At 59.5% G+C, this 23,719-nt stretch overlaps 5 protein-coding genes across 5 annotated transcripts; 3 read left to right on the top strand and 2 right to left on the bottom strand.

Moving 5' to 3' along the window:
- Nucleotides 1-900: 900 nt before the first annotated feature.
- Nucleotides 901-5,068, top strand: THITE_2108596 (uncharacterized protein). The gene is made up of 2 exons (XM_003649687.1): nt 901-1,173; nt 1,246-5,068. The coding sequence occupies exons 1-2, from the start codon at nt 1,099-1,101 to the stop codon at nt 5,032-5,034; spliced, it is 3,864 nt and encodes a 1,287-aa protein (XP_003649735.1). The 5' UTR covers nt 901-1,098; the 3' UTR covers nt 5,035-5,068.
- Nucleotides 5,069-6,146: 1,078 nt separating this feature from the next.
- On the top strand, nt 6,147-7,264 carry THITE_2108595 (uncharacterized protein). Its single transcript, XM_003649686.1, has one exon. The coding sequence runs from the start codon at nt 6,241-6,243 to the stop codon at nt 7,123-7,125; it is 885 nt and encodes a 294-aa protein (XP_003649734.1). The 5' UTR covers nt 6,147-6,240; the 3' UTR covers nt 7,126-7,264.
- Nucleotides 7,265-7,403: 139 nt separating this feature from the next.
- On the bottom strand, nt 7,404-9,955 carry THITE_2039490 (uncharacterized protein; the record flags this gene model as incomplete). Its single annotated transcript, XM_003649685.1, has 7 exons — nt 7,404-8,331; nt 8,375-8,484; nt 8,538-8,801; nt 8,853-9,023; nt 9,291-9,351; nt 9,423-9,798; nt 9,901-9,955. 7 exons carry the CDS (start codon nt 9,953-9,955, stop codon nt 7,404-7,406), a joined length of 1,965 nt encoding a protein of 654 aa, XP_003649733.1.
- Nucleotides 9,956-12,304: 2,349 nt separating this feature from the next.
- THITE_2108588 (uncharacterized protein) lies at nt 12,305-14,424 on the top strand. Its single transcript, XM_003649684.1, has 4 exons — nt 12,305-12,387; nt 12,566-14,028; nt 14,092-14,235; nt 14,293-14,424. The coding sequence occupies exons 2-4, from the start codon at nt 12,582-12,584 to the stop codon at nt 14,337-14,339; spliced, it is 1,638 nt and encodes a 545-aa protein (XP_003649732.1). The 5' UTR covers nt 12,305-12,387; nt 12,566-12,581; the 3' UTR covers nt 14,340-14,424.
- Nucleotides 14,425-17,581: 3,157 nt separating this feature from the next.
- Nucleotides 17,582-23,405, bottom strand: THITE_2108582 (uncharacterized protein). The gene is made up of 3 exons (XM_003649683.1): nt 23,298-23,405; nt 22,481-22,842; nt 17,582-22,407 (listed from the first exon to the last, which is right to left on the bottom strand). Exons 2-3 carry the CDS (start codon nt 22,802-22,804, stop codon nt 17,770-17,772), a joined length of 4,962 nt encoding a protein of 1,653 aa, XP_003649731.1. The 5' UTR covers nt 22,805-22,842; nt 23,298-23,405; the 3' UTR covers nt 17,582-17,769.
- Between the last annotated feature and the right edge of the window lie 314 nt (nt 23,406-23,719).

Genomic DNA, 23,719 nt, shown 5'->3' with positions numbered 1-23,719 from the left:
GCGATGGGTTCCCAGCTAGAAGCAGAGGCCAGGATTGACTTGGTCGCCAGGGCGTGCCCAGTGCCATTAAAAATTCCGACGATCGGTCTAGCAAGGTGCTCTGGTTGTCCGGGTGCTGGGATGACGGGCACGGGCCATTGTTTACTTTGAGGGCAGGTGGGGAGCTGAAGGTCAGGGTTCAAGTCCCGCCAGAAGGGGACAGTTAGACTGACTGTGGACTGGCAGCGCAGGAAAATGAAGCCGCGACGAGTAGTTACGACTCTTCTTCGCCGTTGTCACTCGTGGTGGTTGAGATTTTGAGTGTCCTACATAAGATGCTGCATGCAGACAAGAATTCAGTAAACAGGGCTTGCCGTCGGTGCAACTGCCTTTTACTCCGCTACCTTCACTTAGAGAGAGCTGAGCTGAGTTAGCAACGGCCAGGCATGCTGTCATCGCATTCCTCAGCCGCGCTGCTGCAAGCCGCTTGGGCCAATGGCAGGGCTGGACCGGCAGTTCAGCGGCATGCTTGGACCCTGCACACCCCGCCCTCAAGCCCATTGGGGTAAGTGGGGGAACCAAGCTCCCGTTGCCCCTCGCAACTGTTGTGCTGGCGGGAAGGAGCTTGGACCTGCCACAGTGCGCCGTCGGCAGCTGGCCCTCTCCACGCTAGTTAGTAAGATGTTGTGCCCCAGGGTCGTAAAAATGCCCGCCAGCTGCTAGGTTAGTCTGGCGATTGACTGCTGTCTCTGACTTCATTTTGATTCCTGCTCGCGATCCAGTCTTCCTCCTACTCCACGGACTGTGGGGGAGCCGGGCAACCCCTTCAAACTACGACGACACCAAGTAACTACCTAGCGAGTTCTCGACCGTCGTCAGTGCCCGGGCTCCCTGTCGCTCATTTCGCCTGAGCTTGGATGGCTCCTTGTCTTGCAACTCCACACTTGCTTGCCGAGCAATTCTTCCCGCGCTCAGTGCCGTCATAGCTCGCTTTGTCCTCGAGCGCCGCGCACTGCGCCTTGACATTCTGCGACAAAGCGACCTGGGCGATTGGAATTGAGACAAGGAGGACCCGAGTTGGCAAACAGACAAAGGGAAAAAAAAAAAAAAGGCACAACAATGGCTCCGGCACCGCCGCCGCTGCCGACGCGCTTTCCGTGCTGGGTGCGGGCGGTGTACTCGTGGGGAGGAGAGGTGAGTCCACTTACTTCCATGGCCTGCTCCGCTATCGCCTCCACTGACCGCGTGCTTGGCTATGCTTTGCAGTCCAAACGGGACCTGGGATTCATCGAAGGCGACCTCATCGAATGTCTCAACGCAGGCGATGGCTCGTGGTGGACCGGCAGGCTGTTCCGCGACCGGAGAGCAATCGGCTTGTTTCCCTCCAACTTCGTCGAGGTGTTGCCCGACAACTTCCGTCCCACGACCAGGTCGGTCAGCCCCCTTCCGAGCAGCAACACGCCCAGCCCGAAGGGCACCCCGCAGAAGTCCAGAACCTTCCGCAAGCCGTTTGAGGCCTACGCCAAGGCGCCGCACTACACGACAGCCAAGACCCCGGAGACATGGAAGGAGGGTGCGCTTCAGCCGCGCGAGACAGCCGGCGGGCCATCGAGGGAAGGCGGAATCCGGTCTCGCGAGCCTTCGGAGAACTCCATCAATACCACAAAGGTCCCTCCCAGCACCACTCTAGGGCGGGATCCTTCTTCTGCAAGAGCTTCGACCTTCGTTTCAAGAGATCATTCACCCGGCCGAGCTCCAAGTTTCGTCGGGCGAGCACCCTCTCCCGCGGCACAGCATTACATCAGCCGCGACCCCTCTCCTGCCCCAGCGCCTAGTCATATCGGCCCGGATCTGTCCCCTTCGCGAGCCCCTAGTTTCGGCTCCAGGGCTCCGTCACCCGCGCCGTCATACATCCCATACCGGCCGCCGCAGTCCCGGCCACATGCGTACCATCTGAGTCTGGACAGGACGGACTCATACGGACCAGCCTCACACCGGGAGGACTCCCCTCCTCCTCCTCCTCCGCCGCCGCATCGCTCCAAGCTGCCTAGACACGGAGCTCACGCGTCGTACGACGAGGGCTATTACGGAGGTTTGTCGAGAGAACCGTCCGCGATATCCAGAGAGCACTCCAATGCCTCGTATAATTACAGGCCACGGCAAGAGCCCGACGCGTCATATGAGCCGCCAGGTTCGGGATATCACACTCCCAGGGTGCCCTCGCCGGGCCCCCCTTCCACGGGCGGGTTGACACCGTCTCCGTTGAGAGAGGCCATGGACGACGTGATGGAGCAGCTCGATGCGCTAGGCGCCGGCAGGGAGGTGGAGTCTCCCGAGCCAGCGTTGGATCCTTGGTCTCCAGCGTCGTTCGACGTGGTGCATCAGCGTTCGAGGAAACAGCGAGACCAGCAGCTCCGCCCGCAAACTTCCATGGGAATACCCCAACAAGTCGATGAAGGGTATGAGACGTTCAGTGGGAGCGCGGAATCCTCGCAAGAGCCGACGCATCACGGCAGTTACCAAGAACAACAACCCTTTCCTCAGCTCAGCAACTATGTCGAACGCATGGAGTCGAGGCTCAGAACCATGCACCAGCAGAACTCGAGCATGCTTGATGTGGCCGAAGCGCCGCAACCTCCTCCGAAGGGTGGCCACATCTTCGAGAGACCGAAGTCCTCTATGGACATGCATGCGCCTCCTGATCAAAAGCTGCAAAAGAAGAAGTCGGCATACGAGATCAGCCGCCAGGTTCTGAACAGAACCTTCACCACCAAGACCAACTCCACAAACAGCTCGTCCGCGACACAGAGCACCGATCGCAGCCTGATGAGCGGCGTGTCGGCGGGAGGCATCAGCGCCACAAGTGCCGGCAGCTTGGCGAGGAAGAACCGGAGTAGGGCTCAGAGTGCACTCGCCATGCGGGATCTCGATCTCGACCGGCCAGGGACGCCCTTCACAGGCGTCACCTACCATAGCAGTCATGCGTCAGGCGAACAGCGGTCTAAGTCGCAGATGGGCTTCCACGAAGATGCCATGCCCGCGCTGGGAGGCCTTGTGCAGCCTAAGCCCAAGAAGCAAAACTTCATCAAGCGGATTCTCGAGTCTGCGAAGACGGGCGTCGCCAGCACCAGAGGCAGCCTTGCCACTTCCAGCTCCAGCTTGGCGCAGCCCACCCCTTCGGGCCGATTGACGCCCGCTCACATGTCTTCGTCTGGTCCCCTCTTTGGAAAGGCCGGACGAGATCCAGGGAGAGAGATGGGGCCTGGGGGAGGTGTGGACTGGGTCCAGGTCCGGCGAGACGTGAACCGGTCCAACTCGCTGAGCGAGAACGAACTTGTAGAGCGGAAGGAGAGATGCCAAATGCTCGACTATCCTGCCTTGAACCCCGTGGATGAGCTGTACAACAGCATCGACGGGGACGAGGGCGCCGACGGGATGCCCGTGGCCGAGCCGATCAACTATAGCGCGATCAACCTGAGCCAGGTCGACAAGAACACTCGCTTCTTGGCGAGCCTTCCTCCTACCACGACGCCAATCACGCTGGCCACAACGTACGTCTGTCGGCCCTATCGCAGCGACGTCCAGCGCCTCCGATCCATCTTCACGTGGGTGTCGGAAAAGATCTGCTGGGAGGAGGACTTTGACGGCCCGATCGACACACGGCGGGTTATCCAGACCAAGCGAGCCTGCGCCGAGGAGTATGCGACTCTGGTGCTGGAGATGTGCGCTGCGGTGGGACTGACGTGCGAAATCGTGCGCGGCTACCTCAAATCTCCGGGGGAGATTCCGGACGTCAGCATCATGCCCCGGTCCAACCACTGGTGGAACGCGGTGTTGGTCGACAACGAATGGCGCATGATGGATTGCTGCCTCGCCAGTCCGTCGAATCCGCGGCGGATTCAGTACTCGAGCTACAGCAGCTCATCGGCCGATCCGTGGTGGTTCCTGACGCGCCCCAGCGAAATATGCTGGACACACATCCCCGAGCACCATGCTCAGCAACACATGTGCCCGCCGGTCGCGCACGAGATCCTGCTCAACCTCCCCTGCGCCTGCCCGCCGTACTTCAAGAACGGGTTGCAGATGATCGACTACAACACGTCGCTCACCCGGATCGAGGACCTCGAGATGGTGCACATCAGGTTCAGCGTGCCGCCGGACGTGGAGGTGGCGGCCGAAGTCGAGGTGCGTGCGTACTCTCGCGACGCGGACGGCGACTGCTTCGAGTCGGGCGACACGGTGAAGAAGCGCGCCCTTGCGCAGGCCGAGTGGTCCGGCGGCGTCAAGCGCTACACAGTCAAGGCGCTGCTGCCCGGCGACGAAGGCACCGGCGTGCTGAAGGTGTACGCCGGCAAGCGCGGCCTCATGCACAGCATCAAGGACATACCGCACCCGCTCGCCTTCGCGCTGCCCATCATCCACACGGGCGAGAACCCGCCGTACGAGTTCGTCACGCGCCACCCCACCCCGCACGCCCAGCGCCACGACATCTACGTCGTCCAGCCGCAGTGCCAGCGCCTCGCGCTCAACAACACCTTCGTCTTCGCCATCCGCCAGCACCCCAGCTCGCCCGTCGGCGCCTCCGAGGCCGCCCTGACCCCGTCCTCCAACAACCCGCGCACCGCCAGCCCCATCCCCTTCGCCCGCCCCGCCAGCGCCCTGAGCATGACCAGCTCCAGCGCGGCCGGCTCCAACCCCAGCACGACCGCCTCGGCCGCCAGCGGCGGCGGGGGCAATCCCTCCTCCTCCTCCTCCTCATCATCCAACAGAAAGCCAGCCAAGCTAGCCATCCAGACGCCCGGCGGCAAGATCCTGCGGCTGATGCGCAAGGAGGAGCGGCGCGGCATCGGCGGCGTGCTGGGCGCCGGCGGCGGAGGCGGCGGAGGCGGGAGGGGCCCCGCCGGCGCCGCGCTCGGCGAGGACGAGGCTGCGGCTGACGGCGGCGTGTGGGAGACCATCATCAAGTGCTCCGAGCGCGGCGTCTGGCGCGGCTTGGTCCTGGCCGATCGCACCGCGCGGTGGTGCGTCTTTGCTGAGTGGGTTTGTGAGGGCTGAGCTGATCATCAGGCCGAGCTGAGCAGAGATGGTGTTTGATGCTTTGAAGTTGTGTGACACTTTGAAGTTAACTGGGTGGGTGGGTCTGGGTGTCATGTTGGATCTTTTTTTGCCTCGTCCAAGATGAGGTTTGATGTCGGGTTACATTTTGATGGGATGCTGTGATGGATATGGCTGGACCGATTCCTCTGCGGCGTCGTGAGAGCGGGTCATGTACGGATGATGTGTTCTTTTGTTTGTGTGTGTGATAATGGGCCTTGTGTCCCTCGTTTCTCGTTGCGTTCGGTTTATTAGGCGGCTGGGTCTGCATACGAGGGCGTTCTGACCTTTTCTTTCTGTCTTTTTCCTGCCCTACTACCAGCCTGGTTTGAGCGTTCGATATACTGGGTGAGGCGGTGATGGGTGGTGGGTGGGGTGATTAGATGGCGGAGCTGGACGGACGGCCGGATGGCAGGGACATATGGCCAGGGTTTTCTAAAGGGAAAGGGGGAGAACGGGTCGGAGGCTGGCGGGTGTATGAGTACTCAGTTCCTTGGCGCAGGGCAGAGAAAATAATGAGTTTGTGCGTTTTTCCCATCGTTTAGGCCATGGGGATGTTGGGCGCCCATCACCAGTTGTTCAGTCGTTCTTCTAAGACCGTCACCCTGTGGCTGTGGAGAAGCAGCTGTTAGATGCTAGAGGGACTGCTGTGACCCCGCTGCGGTCGACTGCGCAGTATGTCCGTCTTAGGACAATTACACGACCTTTGAAGATACGCCCGAGACTCGGCACGGCAGAGATTGAGATAGGTAGCAGCAGCACGTACCTGAGTGGTTGACTTGAAGGCGAAATGACAATGACAAAGTTGCAAGCACGTTCGGCACGGGGATACGGATACCAGCGGCGTTATAACTGCCGGCTTCTCCGCTCCGAAGGACACGCCCTGTCAATTGACGCCATCCTGGATAAGTGGAGGCAGGCAGGGGCCGAAGCCGTGTCATCGGCCTGCATTTACCTGCCGAACCGGTGGTGCTCGTGACATCAGGAGTTACTACGGATACGGTCTCGGCCATTGCCATTGACTCATTTTCAGCACCTTTTTCTACAGGTGTTTCTCAACATTCAGCACTTCACTCTTCTCTGAGGTGCCCCCGCGCACGGCTCGCTCTCTCCCACCCACAAGCATCCCAAACCTCCAAGCAAAACACACCCAACCCACCCGCAACCATGCCCACCCCGCTACCCGCGCCCCCCACCATCGAAACCAACGACCTAACCTACACCTTCCCAAACGCCACCGCCGGCGTGTCGCACGTCACGCTGTCGCTGCCGGCGCGCTCGCGCACGCTGCTCATCGGCGCCAACGGCGCCGGCAAGACGACGCTGCTGCGGCTGCTGGCGGGCAAGCGGCTGGTGCCGCCGGGGTCGGTGCGCGTGGGCGGGGCGGACCCGTTCGCGGACGGGCTCGAGGGCGTGACCTACCTGGGGCTGGAGTGGGTGCTGAACGCGGCGGTGGTGCGGGCGGACATCGGGGTGGCGGAGCTGCTGGCGTCGGTCGGGGGGGACGCGTACCCGGAGCGGCGCGACGAGCTGGTCGCGGTCCTGGACGTCGACGTCAACTGGCGCATGCACGCCGTCTCGGACGGCGAGCGCCGCCGCGTCCAGCTCGCCATGGGCCTGATCCGCCCCTGGACCGTCCTGCTGCTCGACGAGATCACCGTCGACCTGGACGTGTGGAGCCGCGCCCAGTTCCTCGCCTTCCTGCGCCGCGAGACCGAGACCCGCGAGTGCACCGTCGTGTATGCCACGCACATCCTGGACAACCTGGCCGGCTGGCCGACCCATCTGGTGCATATGCATCTCGGCACGGTGAAGGGGTGGGGGCCGGCGGAGGAGATGCTGCGGGAGGTGGACGAGAAGCCAGAAGAAGAGATGGTCGGCGCGCCGGGGAACAGCAAGCTGGGCGAGTTGGTGCTGCGCTGGCTGAGGGACGATCTGAGGGAGAGAGGCCCGCGCAGCCAGCACAAGAGGGGGCCCGAGGGCTGGTCGTACACCGTGATGGGCCTTGGCGGATATGGGTTTGAGCCGAAGGGCGTCCAGGAGCAGAAATAAAGACAAATGGGGTTTGGGAAGGTTGGGTTGGTTGGGATATATTTCTGAACGGTGGGCGGTCCAAGGCGGTCTATGCTTGATTTAACATGATACCCAGGCAGCATTTAACATGGGGTTCACGGGGTGGGGAAAGGAAAGAGAGCGCTCTGGCACAAAAGTTGCATGCCATTTTGTGATACATCAACTGTTATAGACAGTCGACATCAACAAGACTGTCATCCATTGACCGTCCTGCGGGGGTATCTTTTGCATCTTCCAGACCGTGCTCTGCTATCTCATCACTTTCTCGCCTTCATGAGATTCTTCATCGTGTTGTACATCAACTCGGGAATGCCCGGCAGGCCCTTGGACTCCAAGTGCGCCAGGACAGCGGCCCTGTACTCTTGCCAGGACAGGCTCAAACCTCCCCTGTTGGCGAGCTGGTTCAGCGAGGCCTGGGTCACTGGCCCGCCGTGTCTGGCGCGGATCTCATCTGCCTCGAGATCTTCCAGCTCCCGGACAAGCGAGATGGACTGCAGACACAGCAGCGGAGAGTGCGACAGGTTGAACGCCGTGGCCAGAGACAGGTCCGAGTCGGCCGCACGTAGGTACGACTCCAGCCTAGGCTGTATCGACTGCGGAACGCAGCAGCCCTGCGCGTTCTCGTCCGTCGTCGAAAATGCGCGGCCTCGCCACACGCAGTTACTGATATCCATCAGGAAGCCGTTGAACGCCTGGATGCGGTCGCGCTCGGGCCGCGTCAGCTTCCGTGCCACGGCGGACGACATGACGGCCTCCCAGGCGCGTTTGTACCTGGCCAGGATGCCGCACAGCCGCGACGCGACCGCGAGAGAAGGGCAGAAGAACAGGAGGTAGACCAGGAGAGGAGGCGGAATCGCGATCTCGACGTGCTGGAGAAGCGCCGGCTTCGAATAGAGGGCGGTAACGGCCGTGTAGAAGTCGAGGATATCGAGATAGGTGCCGACGGTTCTCGAGGTTTGCGTGAGCGTCAGGCTGAGTTTGTTGACATGGTCGATGAGACTCGGTATTGAGGCCACGGCCAGGGCCGCGACATCGCTCGCTGCCTCCATCGCGACTGTCCAGCGTCGGAGAAGAAGAGTGTAGAGTTTCAGAAGCGCCACTTGCGACGAAGGGGTGTTATCCAATACTGCCGCCTCCAACGGACCGAGGATCATCTTGTACAATTCTGTCTGCTTGTTAGCCCCACTTGGTTTTGAAGGTTCGGAACAGAAAATCCTTGCCTTGGAACTCTATTAGAGGGACATAGCTCAGCAACTCGAGAACCATGTCCCGCTTCCCCGAGCCATCCCAAACCCTCAAGAACTGTTCAAGAAATGTGAGGAGCAGCGGGGGTAATGTCTGCCGTCCGTCAGCTCACACCGGCAACAGTTTTGGGCTGGAGGCGCTCGAACCTTGGTGGCGACTGCATAATCGTGAATGACCTCAATCATATCCAGCAAGAGATCCACGTCGGCGTCCCCGCTCGCAACATCGCCGAGGCAGGCCACAAGCCAGTTGCTGATACGTGATGACGCTTCAGCATCCGGACGCAGCAGCAGCAGCTTCTGGAGAAGAGGGTCGGCCAGAACGGCCACAAGCTGCGTGGGCAGCTCGACCTTTTCGAGGTTCTGGGCCAAGGATTCGGCGCTGTCGATCTCCTCCAAAGTGACGGAACTCTAGAAACGGTCAGATCACCGATAGCACTCAAGCCACACCATAAATCTTACTTCTTGAGCATGGAGCGTGTGGACGGCTGGGAACAGGACTTTCGCTCCCTTCAGGCGGCGGCTGAGCGCATGGTTGACGGCGAAGCCATTCCTGACGCTCCGGTCGTCTTGGCGTTTAGATCGTCGTTGCTGGATTTCGTCGAGTTTGGCTCGCCATTGCGGATCGGGGTGCTAGAAATAAGTCAGCACGGAGCATATCCGGCCGTTTCCCGGGTCAGACGTGCCTTGAAGGCCGCGGCGCGTCCCTTTGTGGCGTCGCCCACGATGATTTCCGGATAGTAGTTCTTGAAAACGCGCAGCAGACCTGTCAAATTGGGGTCGCCCCCCGTTTGCCGGCAGAGGCCGAGGCTGAGGACAGTTAATGCCTGGTCGGAATTGACCGTCTTATGCGAGGTTTTCGCAAGAAAAAGATGCAAGCACAGCTTACATGGCCTGTACGCGGAATGGCCGCACATGTTTTCGCCTCGTCACCAGAGCCAGGAGATGGCACAACTGGGGTCTGGTTGTGGTGGCGCTTGGGTTAGCGGCTGTCTCCTTCTCACTGGGAAACGGGCCCTGGTCTGTGCCTACCTGATAGCAGCGGTATCAAGCAGGTTGAACAGCACACCGTACGCCTGCGACAGGATGGTCGGGTTTTCCAGCAGGTGGTAGACCATCACGAGCCAGCGGAGAAACAGAGCCTGCAGCGGCAGGGACGGCTTGAGCTGGCCGTGGCCCAGCGCGCCCACGACGCGCAAGACGGTCTCATCGGCGACCTTGCCCGAGGGATACAGATTGCGGACGATGGCTGCAAGGCTGGCCTGGTCCAAATGGTTGCGGACAGTCAGCAGGTCGACCAGGCGGGCCAGCTCGTCCGGAAGCGCCCCCCTGTCGTACAGGATCGAAGTTGTTCTCTCGACCGTCGGCTTGATGCTTGTTTGGCGGCGCTTTGCCGGCAGTTTCGACGCTGGCCTTGCATCGTCAGCCAAGCTTGTTCGTCGCTCTCTGCTGCAAGTCAGGAAGCAGTAGTAGCTCCTGCCCTGCCTTACATGTAAGGACCGATTCGTACCCGCCTCTAAATCTCCCAAGAGACCGTCAAGGTCATCGCGTTCCGGGGAGGACATGTCGTTTTAGTGTTGCTTTCGTGTTGTCTATGATTTGCTTATTTTTGTTTGTATTTTTCTGTTTCCGGTCTGGAGCGTCATCGAACACCGGATCATGCTGGTATTTCCGGATGGCTGAGTGCTTGAGACGCGTGTTATGGCCATGACGCGCGATACGGAAAAGTGCACGTTGCGATTACGTAACGGTTGTCGACCGCCAAAGACCTCGGGCGCCACTAAAACCTCCCTCTAATTACCGTATTTGTTTATACTCACTTGCCAGCACAGATGAACACGACCAGAAGGTTTCAAATCAAGCGGTCAATCCTAGGGATCATTAAGTGGCTTGATTGTAGCCGTCCCGTTGCCCGCGAATTCCATCTCCTAGCTACCTTCCCATGGCAAGCAGAAAATTAAGGTACCTAAGTTTGGTAGGTACCTTAGGTAGGTACCTGGGTAATTACCGTACGTCATCATGGAATACACTTGACTGCTGCGTATTCCCTGGGGTGCACGGTATGGAAGGTTCCAGGTTTGTGGTCGACCGCCGCCGGGAACTCTCCTTCCATTAAGGTTGTGGTATTCCGTAGCATACGCTTCGCACCTTCCCAAACTTGCAAGCGGGAGGACCTACACAGGAGGCACGGAAGGCGGCGCCCGCCGCTGGCTTCCACCCTGAAAGTTCACCACGGCATAGGTTCCCTCCTGACACCAATTTCGCCTAGTTCGGCGGTTCTTGAAATTTGCCAACCGGATTCCCTAAGGAATTAAGGATTGGTTTCCTTCTCCATTCATCCCTCCCCGGCCAGGGCAAGATGCTTCGATCATACACTAGAACGTTGTCCTTGTGCCATTCATGCGCGGCTGGCCGTTGCCGACCCCCACAGCGCAGTGCCCCCACGCATTTCTGCTCCCTCTTCATTTCGGCCCTGGTTCTCCCTCGGTGCAAAGGCTTCAAACTCCAACCTCGGACTCAACGCTACGTGCGCATTACATACAATACACAGTAACGTCACGCTCTGATTTCCGAGTGCTCGAGTAACCAAATCGAAGGCCGGGCTTTGATCAACAAACCACTCTTGTGCGACACACCCTGGCCAAATGATTCCGAGCGCTCACTTCCAGCCTCGGCGTGGCGGATTCTGCTTGAGGCGGGAGATGGCTGAATGTGCCCGCGTCCTCAGCACCCTGGCGGGCGATCACGGCGCCATGACCACATCACGGCATGGCTAAGTTATCGCGTTTTCCCCAAGTTCGATGCAACGACCGGCGTTCGTGTGTAACCATACCACTGCGGCCGTCCCGTCTCGGCGTAACGCCCGACATTTCGCAGGAGACAGAGACAGTGCGCCGAGTGGTTTGGGGGCCAGATTTGCGGCTTCCTTTCGCTCGACGGCATTCGTTTCACATGCACAGTGGACAGTGGAAGGGGCAAAGCCAAGGTTTGGTTTCCGAACGACTCAACGCCAAAAAACCGGGGTAACGATTACTTACGATCTCCTGCTGGCGCTGGGAAGCGCTCGGCGGGCCTCGAGACGCCAGGCCCAAGGCGCGAAAGTGAGACGCATCATGCACCCTCACAGAACAAGTTGAACCGCGCGCTCTTGTACCACCCCAAGCTGCTTTGCAGGCACACACCACAACTACCTAGGTAACTATAGCCTGCGAATCATGCGCACATGCTCATGCAGCCGCAGAATTCCCGTGTGTTGCCTATTTGTATTTTTCCCCCAACGCCTAGCAGGAACGGTTCTGTCACTCACCACTCCGCCGGTGCATGGCCCGTCTTCTCGCCTGCGAGTCTGGCTCCAGGTAACTCGGTGTCAGGCACTGCTTGCTGATGGCTCGGGCCGGTGCGCTGCATACGCAGTACTGTGCTGTTTGATGAGTCTCAGCTGACGGGAGTCAGACTCACTAACTAATCAGGCCGACACCGCTAACCGATTTTTCGCCGTTCCGGCCCTGGGTTACTGTCGTGTGCCAAACTGGAACCCGGCGTCTTTCTCGAGTACCACACGCACTTTCCAACCGGCTTGCCATATTGCAAGGAAGGGACCACACCTGCTTCGCTCTATTACTGGCACGGCTGGTGCTGGTGTATGCACAGTACCCCCAAGACAACCCCCTGCCCCTCTTATGGGCCCTCCGCCCTGTAACTACGCCAGTTCTCCTGAAAAGGAGAGCGAATCCTTCCGCGGCCTGGTTGCCTTGCATCTGAAAGGCCGCCGTTGGGCGTATCCGTGTCGCAACTGTATCCAACGAAAACCATAAACACCCGCTGGGGTCCCGGCCATTCGGCGCTGCTACGCATTGGCTCTGTCCCGCCCGGGAGATTTCCGCGCTGGGACAGCTGGACTGAACGGAGACCTGACCACTCGCATCTCGCATCCAAGTTGCCACTTGGACGGTGTGTGCAGCTGCCCACATGACTTGGGGGGGCAACTTCGATGACGGTATGCTCTCATACAACAATGCGGTGTTGCCGTGGGCTGTATCAAGCCCTGCTGGTGAGTGAGCGGATGGATGGGGGCCTACCTCCGCCCCCCCATCCCTCTGGCCACAGCCTCGCCATGTTCATGGCCTACTTGCTTCCTCCCCCCACCCCGATTTTGGGCTGACGAGACGAACAAGAATTTTCCGGCACCCGATGGCATCTTCGAAGCTTCTCGCAAATAAGGCTGGCCTGAGGGGGATTCTTCCCCGGCCAGGCTCAAGCCCTCCTCCGGACGGAAATGCAGCGGGTCGGCGAGGAGTGACATCCATGCAAGACTCGCAAGCTTGCATCCCGCTCTCGCATTTGCTCAAGGACGGCGACATCATCCTGCTGTTGACACCCGCAATCATCCCCGGAGCGAGCCCTTTGAATCGCAATTCCAAGGATCCGCCCAGCGATCCCTTCGAGCCTCTCGGGAAGGCTCTGGCGAGGCGTCACCCGTGGGTCCGCCATGTCCCATATGTCCCGCGGAACGGCATTACCGGCACTCATGTCGTACACATCAGGTTAGCCACTGTGGTGATCTTTGTTGTCTCGGGCCCTCCAAGTCACGGGCAACCGTCGCAGGTAGCCTTGGCCGAAATCACACGAGCGCTCTGCGAGCATCGCCCGCAAATCATTCTGACTTGCTGCGACATGCAAACCCTGGGCCCGCTCGACAAGTCCTTCCCAACCGTCATCGAGGCACCAAGCCTCGCCCCTTCAGACCTGGAAGCCGCTGCCGATTTACTCATTGGGGAGCCTCTAAAATTGAGCCCCGTGGAACCGGACATCCAACCCCCGAGGACCTGGCCTATCGAGGTTTGGGATGCAAGCCGGGACTGCTCCGAGGTCTTGGACCTGTGGCATCAGTGCTTGCCTGAGGCGTTTCACCTAAGCCGTTACCAGTTCGAGTCGCTGCTGCGGCGCGACGGTTATGCGAGGCATTATGTCGTGCGAGAACCTGCGAGCCCACGAGTGCTCGGTTTCTGCGCGACCTACACTACTTATGCGGACAGCGGCGGCGAGCGGTTGCTCGGCTCCCTGGCCGTCCTCCTTGTCCATCCCTCGTACAGACGACGAGGGATCGGCCTGAGCCTGCACGACCATGCGTTACGCCAACTTCGGAAGACGCGCGGCGTCTGCCGTCTGCAGCTGGGAAGTACTTTCCCTCGGCTCCTCTACGGACTGCCAGTCGACTCGCCCTTTGAAGACTGGTTCCGGCGGCGCGGGTGGCCGATCGGGCCTCTCTCCACCGCTACTCCGGGATCAGGACAGGAGGTGTGTGACTGGATTCTCGAGTTCAAGGATTGGCCAGCAACAGGCCGGCCGCCGTCGGGCATCACCTTCCGACCCTGCGAGTTTACCGAGTTCGACCTGGTGCTGAATTTCGCAGAGAAGGTGTCAATGGAAAGGGATAGCATGGGCTGGTACGACCAGTATGCCAAATTGGCCAACACGATGAACATCCGGGATATTATCCTCGGACTTGAAGGCAACACTATCGTCGCGGCGGCCCTGACGTATATCAAAAATACTGGGAACCCCGTGGCTGAAGATCTCCCGTGGGCCAGCACCATCGCAGGCGAGGTGGGAGGTGTGACTTGCATCTGTATAAGCGGTGAGGAACCTTATCTTGAAGCCTGCTTCGTTGCTCGCGAGAAAGCTGACAGTCGGTGCTTAGACGAGCTGGCGAATTCTATAAGCAAGCAAGATTCCGTCATGGTTCAGCTTCTCGGCTGTTGTGTTCAACTTTTCGCAGACCAAGGGATTGACAAGCTGCTTGTTGATGCGGTGAAAGGGGGTGATGAATTCTTCCAGTCCATGGGTGCGTGTTTTTGCAATTATTGATTCCTTCTACGTGTCCCCGCTGACAAGACTTCAGGATTTCGAAAGTGGGCAAAGTACAGAGACATCTGGCGGGATGTGTAGAGCAACAAGGCGCTTGGCGTTCTGAGTCGTGTATCGGAGGGCCAAAAGGAGGATGTCTTTGGGCGCAACGACTTCAGCGACATGAATGAGCAGTCCACGCGGGCTGTTAGGCAGCCTGCATTGGGCTCCATGAATAATGGCATGTTCGAAAGCACCATTGGGCACGTCACTCAAGGCCAAGTGCACCGTCGAAGCAGTTGGACGCCGACGTTGAAGGGCCGACGACTCGAGTCAACCTGCCAAACACAGGAGGATTTTCCAACTGGACCGAGAGGCCACGCGCCTGAATGTCGCCTCCGAAACTTGAAAGACGGCGAACCATTCATGGTCCGACCTTCAACTCGGCCACACGACCCAGGGCTTGACACGCAACACGAGACAGACTAAGATAGGCCACATGCATTCTCACAGCCTGGCATCTCGCGCGGCTTCCTCGAGAGGGTTAACCGATCGGTTTCTAGCGTTTTCTTTCCACGGAGGCTCGGCTGCCGGGGTTTTCGGCCCCCGGCGCCTCGGCTGACCGCCGCTTAGTCGTGCGTCTTGGTTTGTGTAACCTCCACAGATTGCATACGACGGTTACACGTCAGTGCCGCTCTAAGCCCGGGGGCGAGGAGTTACCCCTTTTGGCAACCATGTCCCGGTGTGCTGCTGTATGTATGTACCACAGGACAAGAACCCTGCCAACTTTCGAGCGGCACGGCAGTCCACCAACCCTTTCCCACCGCAGACCGACGAAGGATTCGCCCCCGTCCGTCGCGTCCGATCCCGCTCGGGATCCTTTCCGTCCATTCTCCTGGTCCGGCAGGTGGAGGAATATGCATGGCAACCGGCCAATGCTTCAGCGCACGGCTCGCATGGACTCGCCCGCCCGTCTTTGTCCCTGTCCAGGGAGGGGCAGGGGGTTGCCGGTCCCCTTTTGCTCTCGGGAGAATGTCGGCTCCTCCTCGACGAACCGTTCGGAGTTTGCCTTGCTTGTGAGCTGGCAACTTGCGCACTGCACACCGCGACTGCGCCTTGAGGCCTGCGGCACGGCCGGCAGGGGCACATAACCTGACCGGTCCGGTCTTCCCTGTCGTGCTGGCCATCTCTCTCTTCTGCAGGAATACTACGCTGTTGCTTCCACATCGACCATGCCGGAGCTGTCGTCACCGGTATTGGAGGACATGGCGTCCGGGATGCTCGGGGGGAACAAACACAGAGGGGATGGGCCTTTCCAGGTGATGATGTCGTGCTGCTCCATTTGGAGTCGTCTTTCGTGTTTTGCTCGTTTGTGAGATGCTGACTACAGTCTTCAACCCGGCGGGATATTATGTCACTGGGGGTCGTTGCTGAGGGTTGCACAAACATGCCCAATGTTTTGTCCCTTTCAGTCCGGAGTACAGAAACTACTACTTGTAGTGACCCTCTCTATGCTCTCCGTCTCGCTTTTCTGTCTTTCCCTCTTCCGCGTCCCCGGCCCGAAACAAATGTTAATAACTATGTTGTGTAACGTCTGGGTTACGTTCCTCTCTGGTCTTGTGCGACTCGCGCGGCCGCTCGCGAGGTCCTATGTTGAGTGGTTCCTTGACTCGGTGGCCCGTTTTATTGCATCACCAGCCACCTGTCCGGCGTTGCCGCGGCCGGCAATAGCAGTTCAGTCCCCTGGCAACAAAACCCTGTGATTTTACACTTGGGCGGCGTATTGGCATCTGCATCCTCTGAAGGAACCTACCCTGGTTCGGGGGTGTATATGCGAAGTAGTCTTAGTTTCATCTTGTGTAACTGCGGCACGTCCGCTGCGTGCACCGGGCACTATGAGCCCGGCCTGCTTTTCATCATCCCGCTATGGCTCTGTCAGTCTGCCAGTCGGGGCTGTTCCCGAGCCGGTAAGACCAGCAATCAGGATCGCTGAGTATGCACTGGGTAACCTTCCACTGTTATCCCCTCTTTTTGTACTTCATAGTCCATCTCTGGCTTCCCAGAGGCGAAGAGTATCTATCAAGTGACCTAGTGACACCTACCTTTAACCGTGGGTACTACACCTTCCACTCCTTCCTACCGGATTGCAGCCTCCGGTATGTACAAGTGCGGCGCATGAACTCAGTCTTCTGCATGCACTTGTCTACCTCCGTAGTCTGAACACATCTATCCGTGAAACCCACCCTTTCCTGGACCACGATGCTCTCCTGTCCTGTGACTCCTGTCCAACCCGAAGCTCCGACCACGACCCAGGATCCCAGTACACCAGAGTGGCAACTCTGTGCATACAACCCGCTCTAGGTTGTCTGCATTTCACGGTCATGGCCTTTGACAGGGTACCTGACCTGCGTGGCTTTGAAGGTCAAGAGATATTACCTTCGGTTGCTCCTGACATGTAGGCGGACAGCTCTGGGCAGACAGACATTCACACGCCTGCCAACCTCGCCTTAGCAGGCTGCCCACCTTACAGAGCACATCACAGCTCTCGTGAAGTCCGACGAACAAGCTCTAAGATTGTCCTCTTCAAAATACAACAGCCAGTCGCCTGCCCAGCAGCCAGCATCTTCACTGCCCCGGTACTAACCTAACCATAACCAACCTCGCACCCACAGGCCGATGGCCTCGGACAGTCAGCAACACAGTAGCATTGTGTGACTTCGGCTTCCGCTTGGCTTCGGCCAGCCACTTCACCGACCGCAGCGACTCCGGTGGCTCAACAACCTCACCGTCCGCTCCCGCCCTTAGCCGATCCCTCCCGAGCCTCCCGACATGCCGTAGTGCGTAACAATACCAAGAACGGCAGTAGCTCGTAGTAGTAGCAACAACGAGTACAGATACAGCCCCGACGGGCACGGGGATATCCGCCGATTCTGCTCTAGAGTGCTGCCAAGTCAGTCAACAACTTGACAGGGTTGCCGTATACTCATCGAAGACGGTCTCTGTGTACACAATACTGTGTAATCTAACGGCGCGGCAAAGGCAAGCAGGATAGAGAGCGAAGGAGCACGCGGGAGAAGCACAACGGAGCTCGCATTGGTGGCAGTACATCTCACATTTCTTTTCCACTGCATACCACATTCTTGCTTCTTCCCCTAGGCCGGACAAGACAACTTGAACCAGAGCCCAAGCTACATGCACATACACTCGAATCATCACAGAATGGGCGCCCAGCATCCGGCGCGAAAATAACTCCTCGTCAAATTTCCCCCTGGCAACTTTTCTTTTTTGACTCCGACGCCTGCCCATCCAGCAGAGGCATCCAGCAGAGGAAGGAAGGATACCCAACAAACCCTCGTGTGTCAATCCATCTGACTCCAATCCCATCCGTTCCCAGCTCCGAAACCCTGTTTGTTTTTCCCCTTCCCGTCATGATACCATTCCAACCTGCCCCCCTTCTTCCTGGGGCCATAAGGCCCAAAGCCGGGAGAAGAAAAAGCCCGACCAAGCCGCATCAGACCACCACGTCCAGGACTCAAGTCCACTTCGAAAAATCCACCGAGTCCACCAGCGCCTCGGCCGTGCTCGGCTGCAGCACCTCGGTGTTCTCCGTCGTGACCGTCGACAGCATGCTCGAGCGGTGCGACTGGTCCGCGCTCGTGGCGCTCGTGAAGAAGGTGGCGACCGACGACCGCCGCAGGCTGCTGAAGCTGTCGCGCACGCCTGCCGCCCTGCTGCTGCTGCTGCTCAAGGCCGAGCCGGCAGAGGCGGTGGTGGCGGCGGCGGCACCGCCCGTCTCCGCGCCGATGCCGCCTCCTCCTCCCGGCCCCTGGCCGACTAGCTGGTGGTGGGGGACGCTGCCGCCGCCGCCGGCCACGACGGACACGCCGGCGGTGGATGCGGCCGTTGCCGCTCCTCCGGTGTTGATGCCGCCCGGCGGCGGCGAGGGCGTGACGGTCTGGGTGCCCCTGGCGCCGTAGCGTTTTCGCAGCTCGGTGATCTGGCGGAGGCGCTCGCGCCAGGATGAGACGTGCTCGCCGGCCGCTCTACGGGCCCAGACGAGGGAGAAGACCGAGGCGTTGAGCGCGAGCAGCCGGACGAAGCTGGGCAGCGCCTTGAGGCTAATCATCTTGGGTTCGGCCGCGGGCGAGATCTCGGGGAAGCCGGCCTGACTCATGACCTGCACCATGCAGAAGCGGGAGAGGCCCTCATCGTGCTCCGTGGGCGAAGAGGCGAAGGGACGGTGCGGCGTGGGGGTGATCACTATATACACGTAGTTGAACTGCGACGGGAACGTGTCGAACTTGAACGGTAAGCCCGAGTCGTTCCACACGATGTTGACGTAGTCATTCCCGATGTGCCTCTTCTTCATGATGCACTGCGGGTCGGTCTCGAGGTTGGTCGGCATCTGCGTCGTCACGTGGAACACAATCTCGGTGACTCGGTCGCGCCAGCAATACGTGTATTGTCCGTCGATGTCGTTCTCCCGGTCCAAGCCCTGAGTGTTGAAGGTCGCCCCCTTCAGCTTCGTCAGGGCGCCCAAGCCTTTGAGAAACTGGAGATAATCCGGGCTGCCAATCGTGTTGGCGAGGATCTCGGCCTCCTTCGTCTGCCCGGGCTTGATGTAGATGACTCCCACTTTGTGCCCGTCCACTGGCGAGATGCGATCAAAGAGCCGGATGGCTCGGTCCACAAACTCGTCATCAGGAAGCGGAATAGGCCGGATGGATGGGTCGTGCATCTGAGGCATCGGGGCCAGCAATTGCATCAACAGATGGCTTGGGAAGATGGTCACGCCGTGCTGAAAACGCCCTTCCCACGCGGCCGCGTCGGAGCCGTCAGGGGCTGGCATGTTTGGCATCGGCGTGAACTCGACGCGGAGCGCATACGACGACGTGCCGGATGGGTAGCGACGCGTGATCTCGGCCCAGGAGGATCCCGTGGCCTGCCGAATCGTGACGATGCTGTTCCCAATGATCCACCGTTTCTTCTGGATCTCGCCGAAGTATTGCTCCTTGAAAAGCGGATCTTGAGCAGAATCGCTGGCATCCGAGAAGGCCACGCGCTGCATGAAGTCGAGGGTGATCTGCGCGTGCTCCTCGTTACTGGCACTCCCGTCGACGTCGGTGAATAGGTTCTTGGTAATCCACCCGATATGGTTGGGTCGATCGGGTAGCTTAACGGCAAGGAACCAGAACGTGATGACGTGGTATGCGAGTGCATAGACGTACTGAGGAAGGTCGTCGGTAGCCGCTTGCTGCTGGCCCAGGAAATCCAGCGGGCTCCCCACGCCGGCGCTGGGAGTCGCCGGTTCGCTCGTGACGCTGCTACGCATGGCGAGCTTCTTCTCTCGCACATACTGCAGGTAGCGGAAACAGATGCCGAAAACGATGCGGTACTCGTCCTCGCGGAAGTTGGAGTACAGCGAGTGCAGGCGGCTGAGGCAGGCCAAAAATTCAAGGATGTGCATCGCCACCAATGGCTGCGTGATGACCTGCGACATCTTCTGCAGGATGGTGACGAGCGACTTCCCCACCGACATGGGCAGCTCGTGGCAGCAGACCGAGAGGGCGTGAATGCATGTCTTCGCCGTCTTGTCGGATATGCCATGCATGAACGTCCTCACGATCTCATCCTCGTCCGCTTTCTGGAAATGCTGATGGTAGCTAGCAATCATGATGAGCGAGTGAAACAGACAGTTTGCGACGTCGGTGCGGCGGAGACCAGACGACTGCGGTGGCTCCTGGAAGCCGTTCGATCGGATCATCTCGCATATCGTCCGACGGAGCTCCTGGATGTAGGAGATGGTGCCCCTGAAGATGGGGTGGTTGCTCAGCTGAGCGGGGAGATGGACAAGGATGAAGCTGTAGACCTCCCAGTCGCATCCCTGGTGGAAGAGACTCAGTAGTGCATCTAGCCACGAACCCATGTCCAAGACTGCTGGCCCGTTCTCGCGCTCACCCATCCCGCTCGCTTCCCGACGGTAAGTAACGAGAAGGTGGCTCGGCCTCGTCGGAGGAGGCTCAGGCAATGCATCCGCGTCGGGCACTGACCAGAGCCTTTGACCCTGATGGATGGTAGGCTTCGGAGTGGAAGCCGACCGGGTCGGGATCCCTCGATCGACCGTCTGACCCTGCGTGAACGAAACACCACGCGTCGGCCGTCCTCCAGCGTGGTCCGCTCTTGATAGCCTCGGGGGCTGCGAGGCATCCTCGGCGAGTTTGCGTGCGAGAGACGCTTCGGTTCTGTATAATGTTCCGGCAAGCGCTTCATTCTCAGTCAATGTCGTGAGATAGACTTGGTGCTCAAAGTCGGCTCGAAGCCGGAAGAGCATCTTCATCGCCGAAAGCCGCGCGTCGGTTTCAACCGAGTTCGAGCGAGCAATGTGCACAAGCGCGGTGTATGCTTGGGCCGCCTTCGAACCGTTACTGGACAGAGCGCGGATGAATATCTGGACGTAGCCTCTTGTGACCACGTTGGACAGGCTTTGGTTCGCAAAGTAGACCGACTGACCGAGCGGGTACGAGGTGCTATCTCCGTGCGGAACTGGCGCCGCTAACACGGACAGCGGTGGCCTGGACATATCTCTGGAGATCACGCCCTTGAAGGCGTTCAAAATATCATCGAAAAGAGAGTCCCCTGCAGCTGCGGCGACGCCGACCAGGAAGGACACCGTTTCCTGAAGGACGAGGCTATCGTTCTCCTTCGGCAGCCCGGAAAGTACCCGCTGGACAAGCTGCACAACCGAGTCTTCCTCGACGAGATCTTCGGCAAGACACAGGAAGTCGTACACTTCAATGACGAGCTCCAGTGCGCGCAGCCGAGTAAGCGGGTCCCGGCTGCGGTTGAGGTAGAAGCAGTCCAGAGCAAGATTGAGGTTATCCTTCCAGCCAACTTCGGACGGGAAGCAGGCGCGAGACTCCCTCAAGTGCGCAACCACGAGAGCCGCTGCGGAGTCGGGCAGGGCTTGTTGGACTTGGGAGAGAAACGTCAAGCAAGCATCCCGCTGCGAGAAATCGGGGTCTTTGTGGGCGAGCAGCGTCTCGATCCTGGTGATCAGGTATTTCAACTGGGCCGCTACGCTGTCTTCCGACTCGCCTTCGTCCTTAGCGATGGTTGGCAGCGAAGACGCGCTGGTGTCCGTGGCGGGCGGCGGATAAACCGCCTTTGTGGCACACTGCGCAGCCACGGAGAAGATGGGCGACCAGTGCTCTTCAACTAAGATGGCATTGATGTTGCCTTCGCGGCCATCGAACAGGGAATTGATCAGCTTCAGCACCTCAGTAGCTATCCTTGTGGAACTGCTTTTCGCAACGTTGGCCAGTCCTTCCACAAGAAGCGCGAGGGGGATCGCCGGGTAGCCCTTTTCCGCGGACTTGGACAGCAGCTTCTTGAGAACCGAAAGCGCACCGCGGACATCCCTGGCCGCGTCCTTGTCCTTTTCCTTGTCGGAGGAGGCCGGATACGCCTGCAACAGGTCCAGTAATATCCTGACGGTTGACTGGCCATGGTGGGACCTGCAGATGATGGATACGGTGTGCCACGAGTCCTTTTGCAGGTTCGGGACCAAGCAGTGGATCGAGCTGAGCACCTGTATGCAGTCCTTCAGCTTGTCGTTCGGGATGGCACCAAAGGTGACCACGGCGTCGATCACGTTGATGCATGCTAGCAGATCATCTTCGACACTCGTGTTCATGCAGATTTTGAGCAGTATGTCCATCAGATTCCCGACCTCGTCGTCCGTGGCGAACTTGAAGTTGAACTTGATAACATCCTTGAGCAGCGCGAACAGCTGGGACAAATTTTTATCCTCGCCGGACGCCAGGGTTTTCCCTCGGGACGACCTTCCGGGCCCACGAGAGGCCTGTCTCCGGGCCGTTCTCGCAGCCCGGTAGGCCTCTTGCAGCCACCGGCTCAGAAGCGGGAAGATCTCGTAATAGAAGCCCGCGACATTGCGGCCATGGTTGGTCAGATCTTCGAGGGCGGCCAACTGGAGATGGAAGTCCTCGGGATTCGCCGGGCCGGCCAGAGTGCCAAAGCATTCGCGCCGCTCCAGCTCAGTCGAAGCTGGGTACTTGATGCATTCGGAGAGAAGTTCCCAGGCCGCTTGCCGAACGCTGGCCGGGTGCTGGGGGTCGACCAAATCTTTGGCAGCATGCCAAATGTCGCGGACCTACACGAACCCAGAGATCAGAAGCAGCCTTGGCGGCAGGGGTTACAGCAGGCGGCAAGCCTGACAGACGTACGGGATTCAGAGGGAAATCCGAGATTGCGTAGCGTAGCGAGTTCGCAGCAGCAGCCCGCTCGTTCAACTGCCCATTTTTCAAGCGTCCAAAAGCGTCCGCCTGCTCGGGAGAAAGCCCGTAAAGGGCCGGGAGTGGCGTAGCGGTGTCGGATCGTTCTGCGAGGGCCTGCGAGCGGGCGATGGGTGCGAAGGGCTGTTGTTGGTGGAGAACTGGCGGGGATTTTGTCAACTTCCCCCCCGCCGCCAGGCCTTTGAACACGCCGGCGAGGCCGCCGGTGCCCTTCGTCTCCTGCGGTTGTTGTGCATTTCCAGGCGAGGGCGACATGGGCAACTGTTCCTCCGAGGCCGAGTGGCCTAGAGAAGCTAATCGTCGCAACATCTTAGCAGGCAGCTCATGCGTAGTCGAGGTCAAGCAGAGAAGGGCAAGGAGAGAGCCGGAGACGAAGCAGTGGTAGGAGAGAGGTGTGAGGTTTCGGCTGCCGAAGCCGAGAGCCCATGTGGAAGCGGTTCCGGCGTGCAGAAGCCTGCAGGAACGTGCAGCAGCCGCATGCAGGGCAGGCTGAGAAGACCGGGTCGGCCGGTCAGGAGCCGGCGGGAGCAGTACAGCTACTTAGCAGCATGTGGTTGCCGGTGGGACGGAGAGTAGGAGGTGCGACACCGGTTTCCGGGGCCTGCACGGGGACCACCAAGCTCCGGTAAATAGCACGGGTCAAGATAGTGGGACGATGATAGTGGGACAATGATAGTGGGTGGGACGATGATAGTGGGACGTGATATGGGGACGGTATATGAGATGCGAGACGTCAGACATCACTTACACGCCAAAATGCTAGCGGCATAAAAGCCCCAATATCAATTGGGCAGAGGGGCAGCAGAGGGGCAGAGGGGCAGGGTGGCTGAAGGCAAGTCGCAAATTGTCAGTCGGCCACCACGCAACCCTCCCTCTCCGTCTTTTTTGTTGGGCGGGCGGAGCAGGTGAGCAGGTGGACAGGTGAGCGGGTGAGCAGGTGAGGGGAACGGTTTCCCAGTTTCCGAGTTGAATCAACGACGGCCGCACACCATCGCGGCGTGGGATGGCAGCCACGCGCTGGGTTTTGTCGCGGGCGATCGCTCGTTGTTCTCGGCCAGGGCTCGGCTTCTGCTTTCGCTCAGGTTCCTCTCTGCTCTCTTGCTCTTTGTCGATCGCCAGTTGGCCCTTGGCTGCAGGAAGCCACAACATGGAAAATGAAGAGGAATGAGA

The sequence above is a fragment of the Thermothielavioides terrestris genome, chromosome 1 (genome assembly GCF_000226115.1).
Source record: "Thermothielavioides terrestris NRRL 8126 chromosome 1, complete sequence".
NCBI classification, from domain to species: domain Eukaryota; kingdom Fungi; phylum Ascomycota; class Sordariomycetes; order Sordariales; family Chaetomiaceae; genus Thermothielavioides; species Thermothielavioides terrestris.
This window is presented reverse-complemented; position numbering and strand designations above follow the sequence as displayed.

What these genes read in the sequence shown, in the direction of transcription:
- THITE_2108588 (XM_003649684.1), top strand. Translation starts at nt 12,582, where the DNA reads ATGGCATCTTCGAAGCTTCTCGCAAATAAGGCTGGCCTGAGGGGGATT. An exon ending in GACTTGCATCTGTATAAGCG is followed by an intron (nt 14,029 to 14,091) that starts GTGAGGAACCTT and finishes GTCGGTGCTTAG; the next exon opens with ACGAGCTGGCGAATTCTATA. An exon ending in TGAATTCTTCCAGTCCATGG is followed by an intron (nt 14,236 to 14,292) that starts GTGCGTGTTTTT and finishes ACAAGACTTCAG; the next exon opens with GATTTCGAAAGTGGGCAAAG.
- THITE_2108582 (XM_003649683.1), bottom strand. Translation starts at nt 22,804, where the DNA reads ATGTCGCCCTCGCCTGGAAATGCACAACAACCGCAGGAGACGAAGGGC. An exon ending in CGGATTTCCCTCTGAATCCC is followed by an intron (nt 22,408 to 22,480) that starts GTACGTCTGTCA and finishes GGGTTCGTGTAG; the next exon opens with GTCCGCGACATTTGGCATGC.
- THITE_2108596 (XM_003649687.1), top strand. Translation starts at nt 1,099, where the DNA reads ATGGCTCCGGCACCGCCGCCGCTGCCGACGCGCTTTCCGTGCTGGGTG. An exon ending in TGTACTCGTGGGGAGGAGAG is followed by an intron (nt 1,174 to 1,245) that starts GTGAGTCCACTT and finishes TATGCTTTGCAG; the next exon opens with TCCAAACGGGACCTGGGATT.
- THITE_2108595 (XM_003649686.1), top strand. Translation starts at nt 6,241, where the DNA reads ATGCCCACCCCGCTACCCGCGCCCCCCACCATCGAAACCAACGACCTA.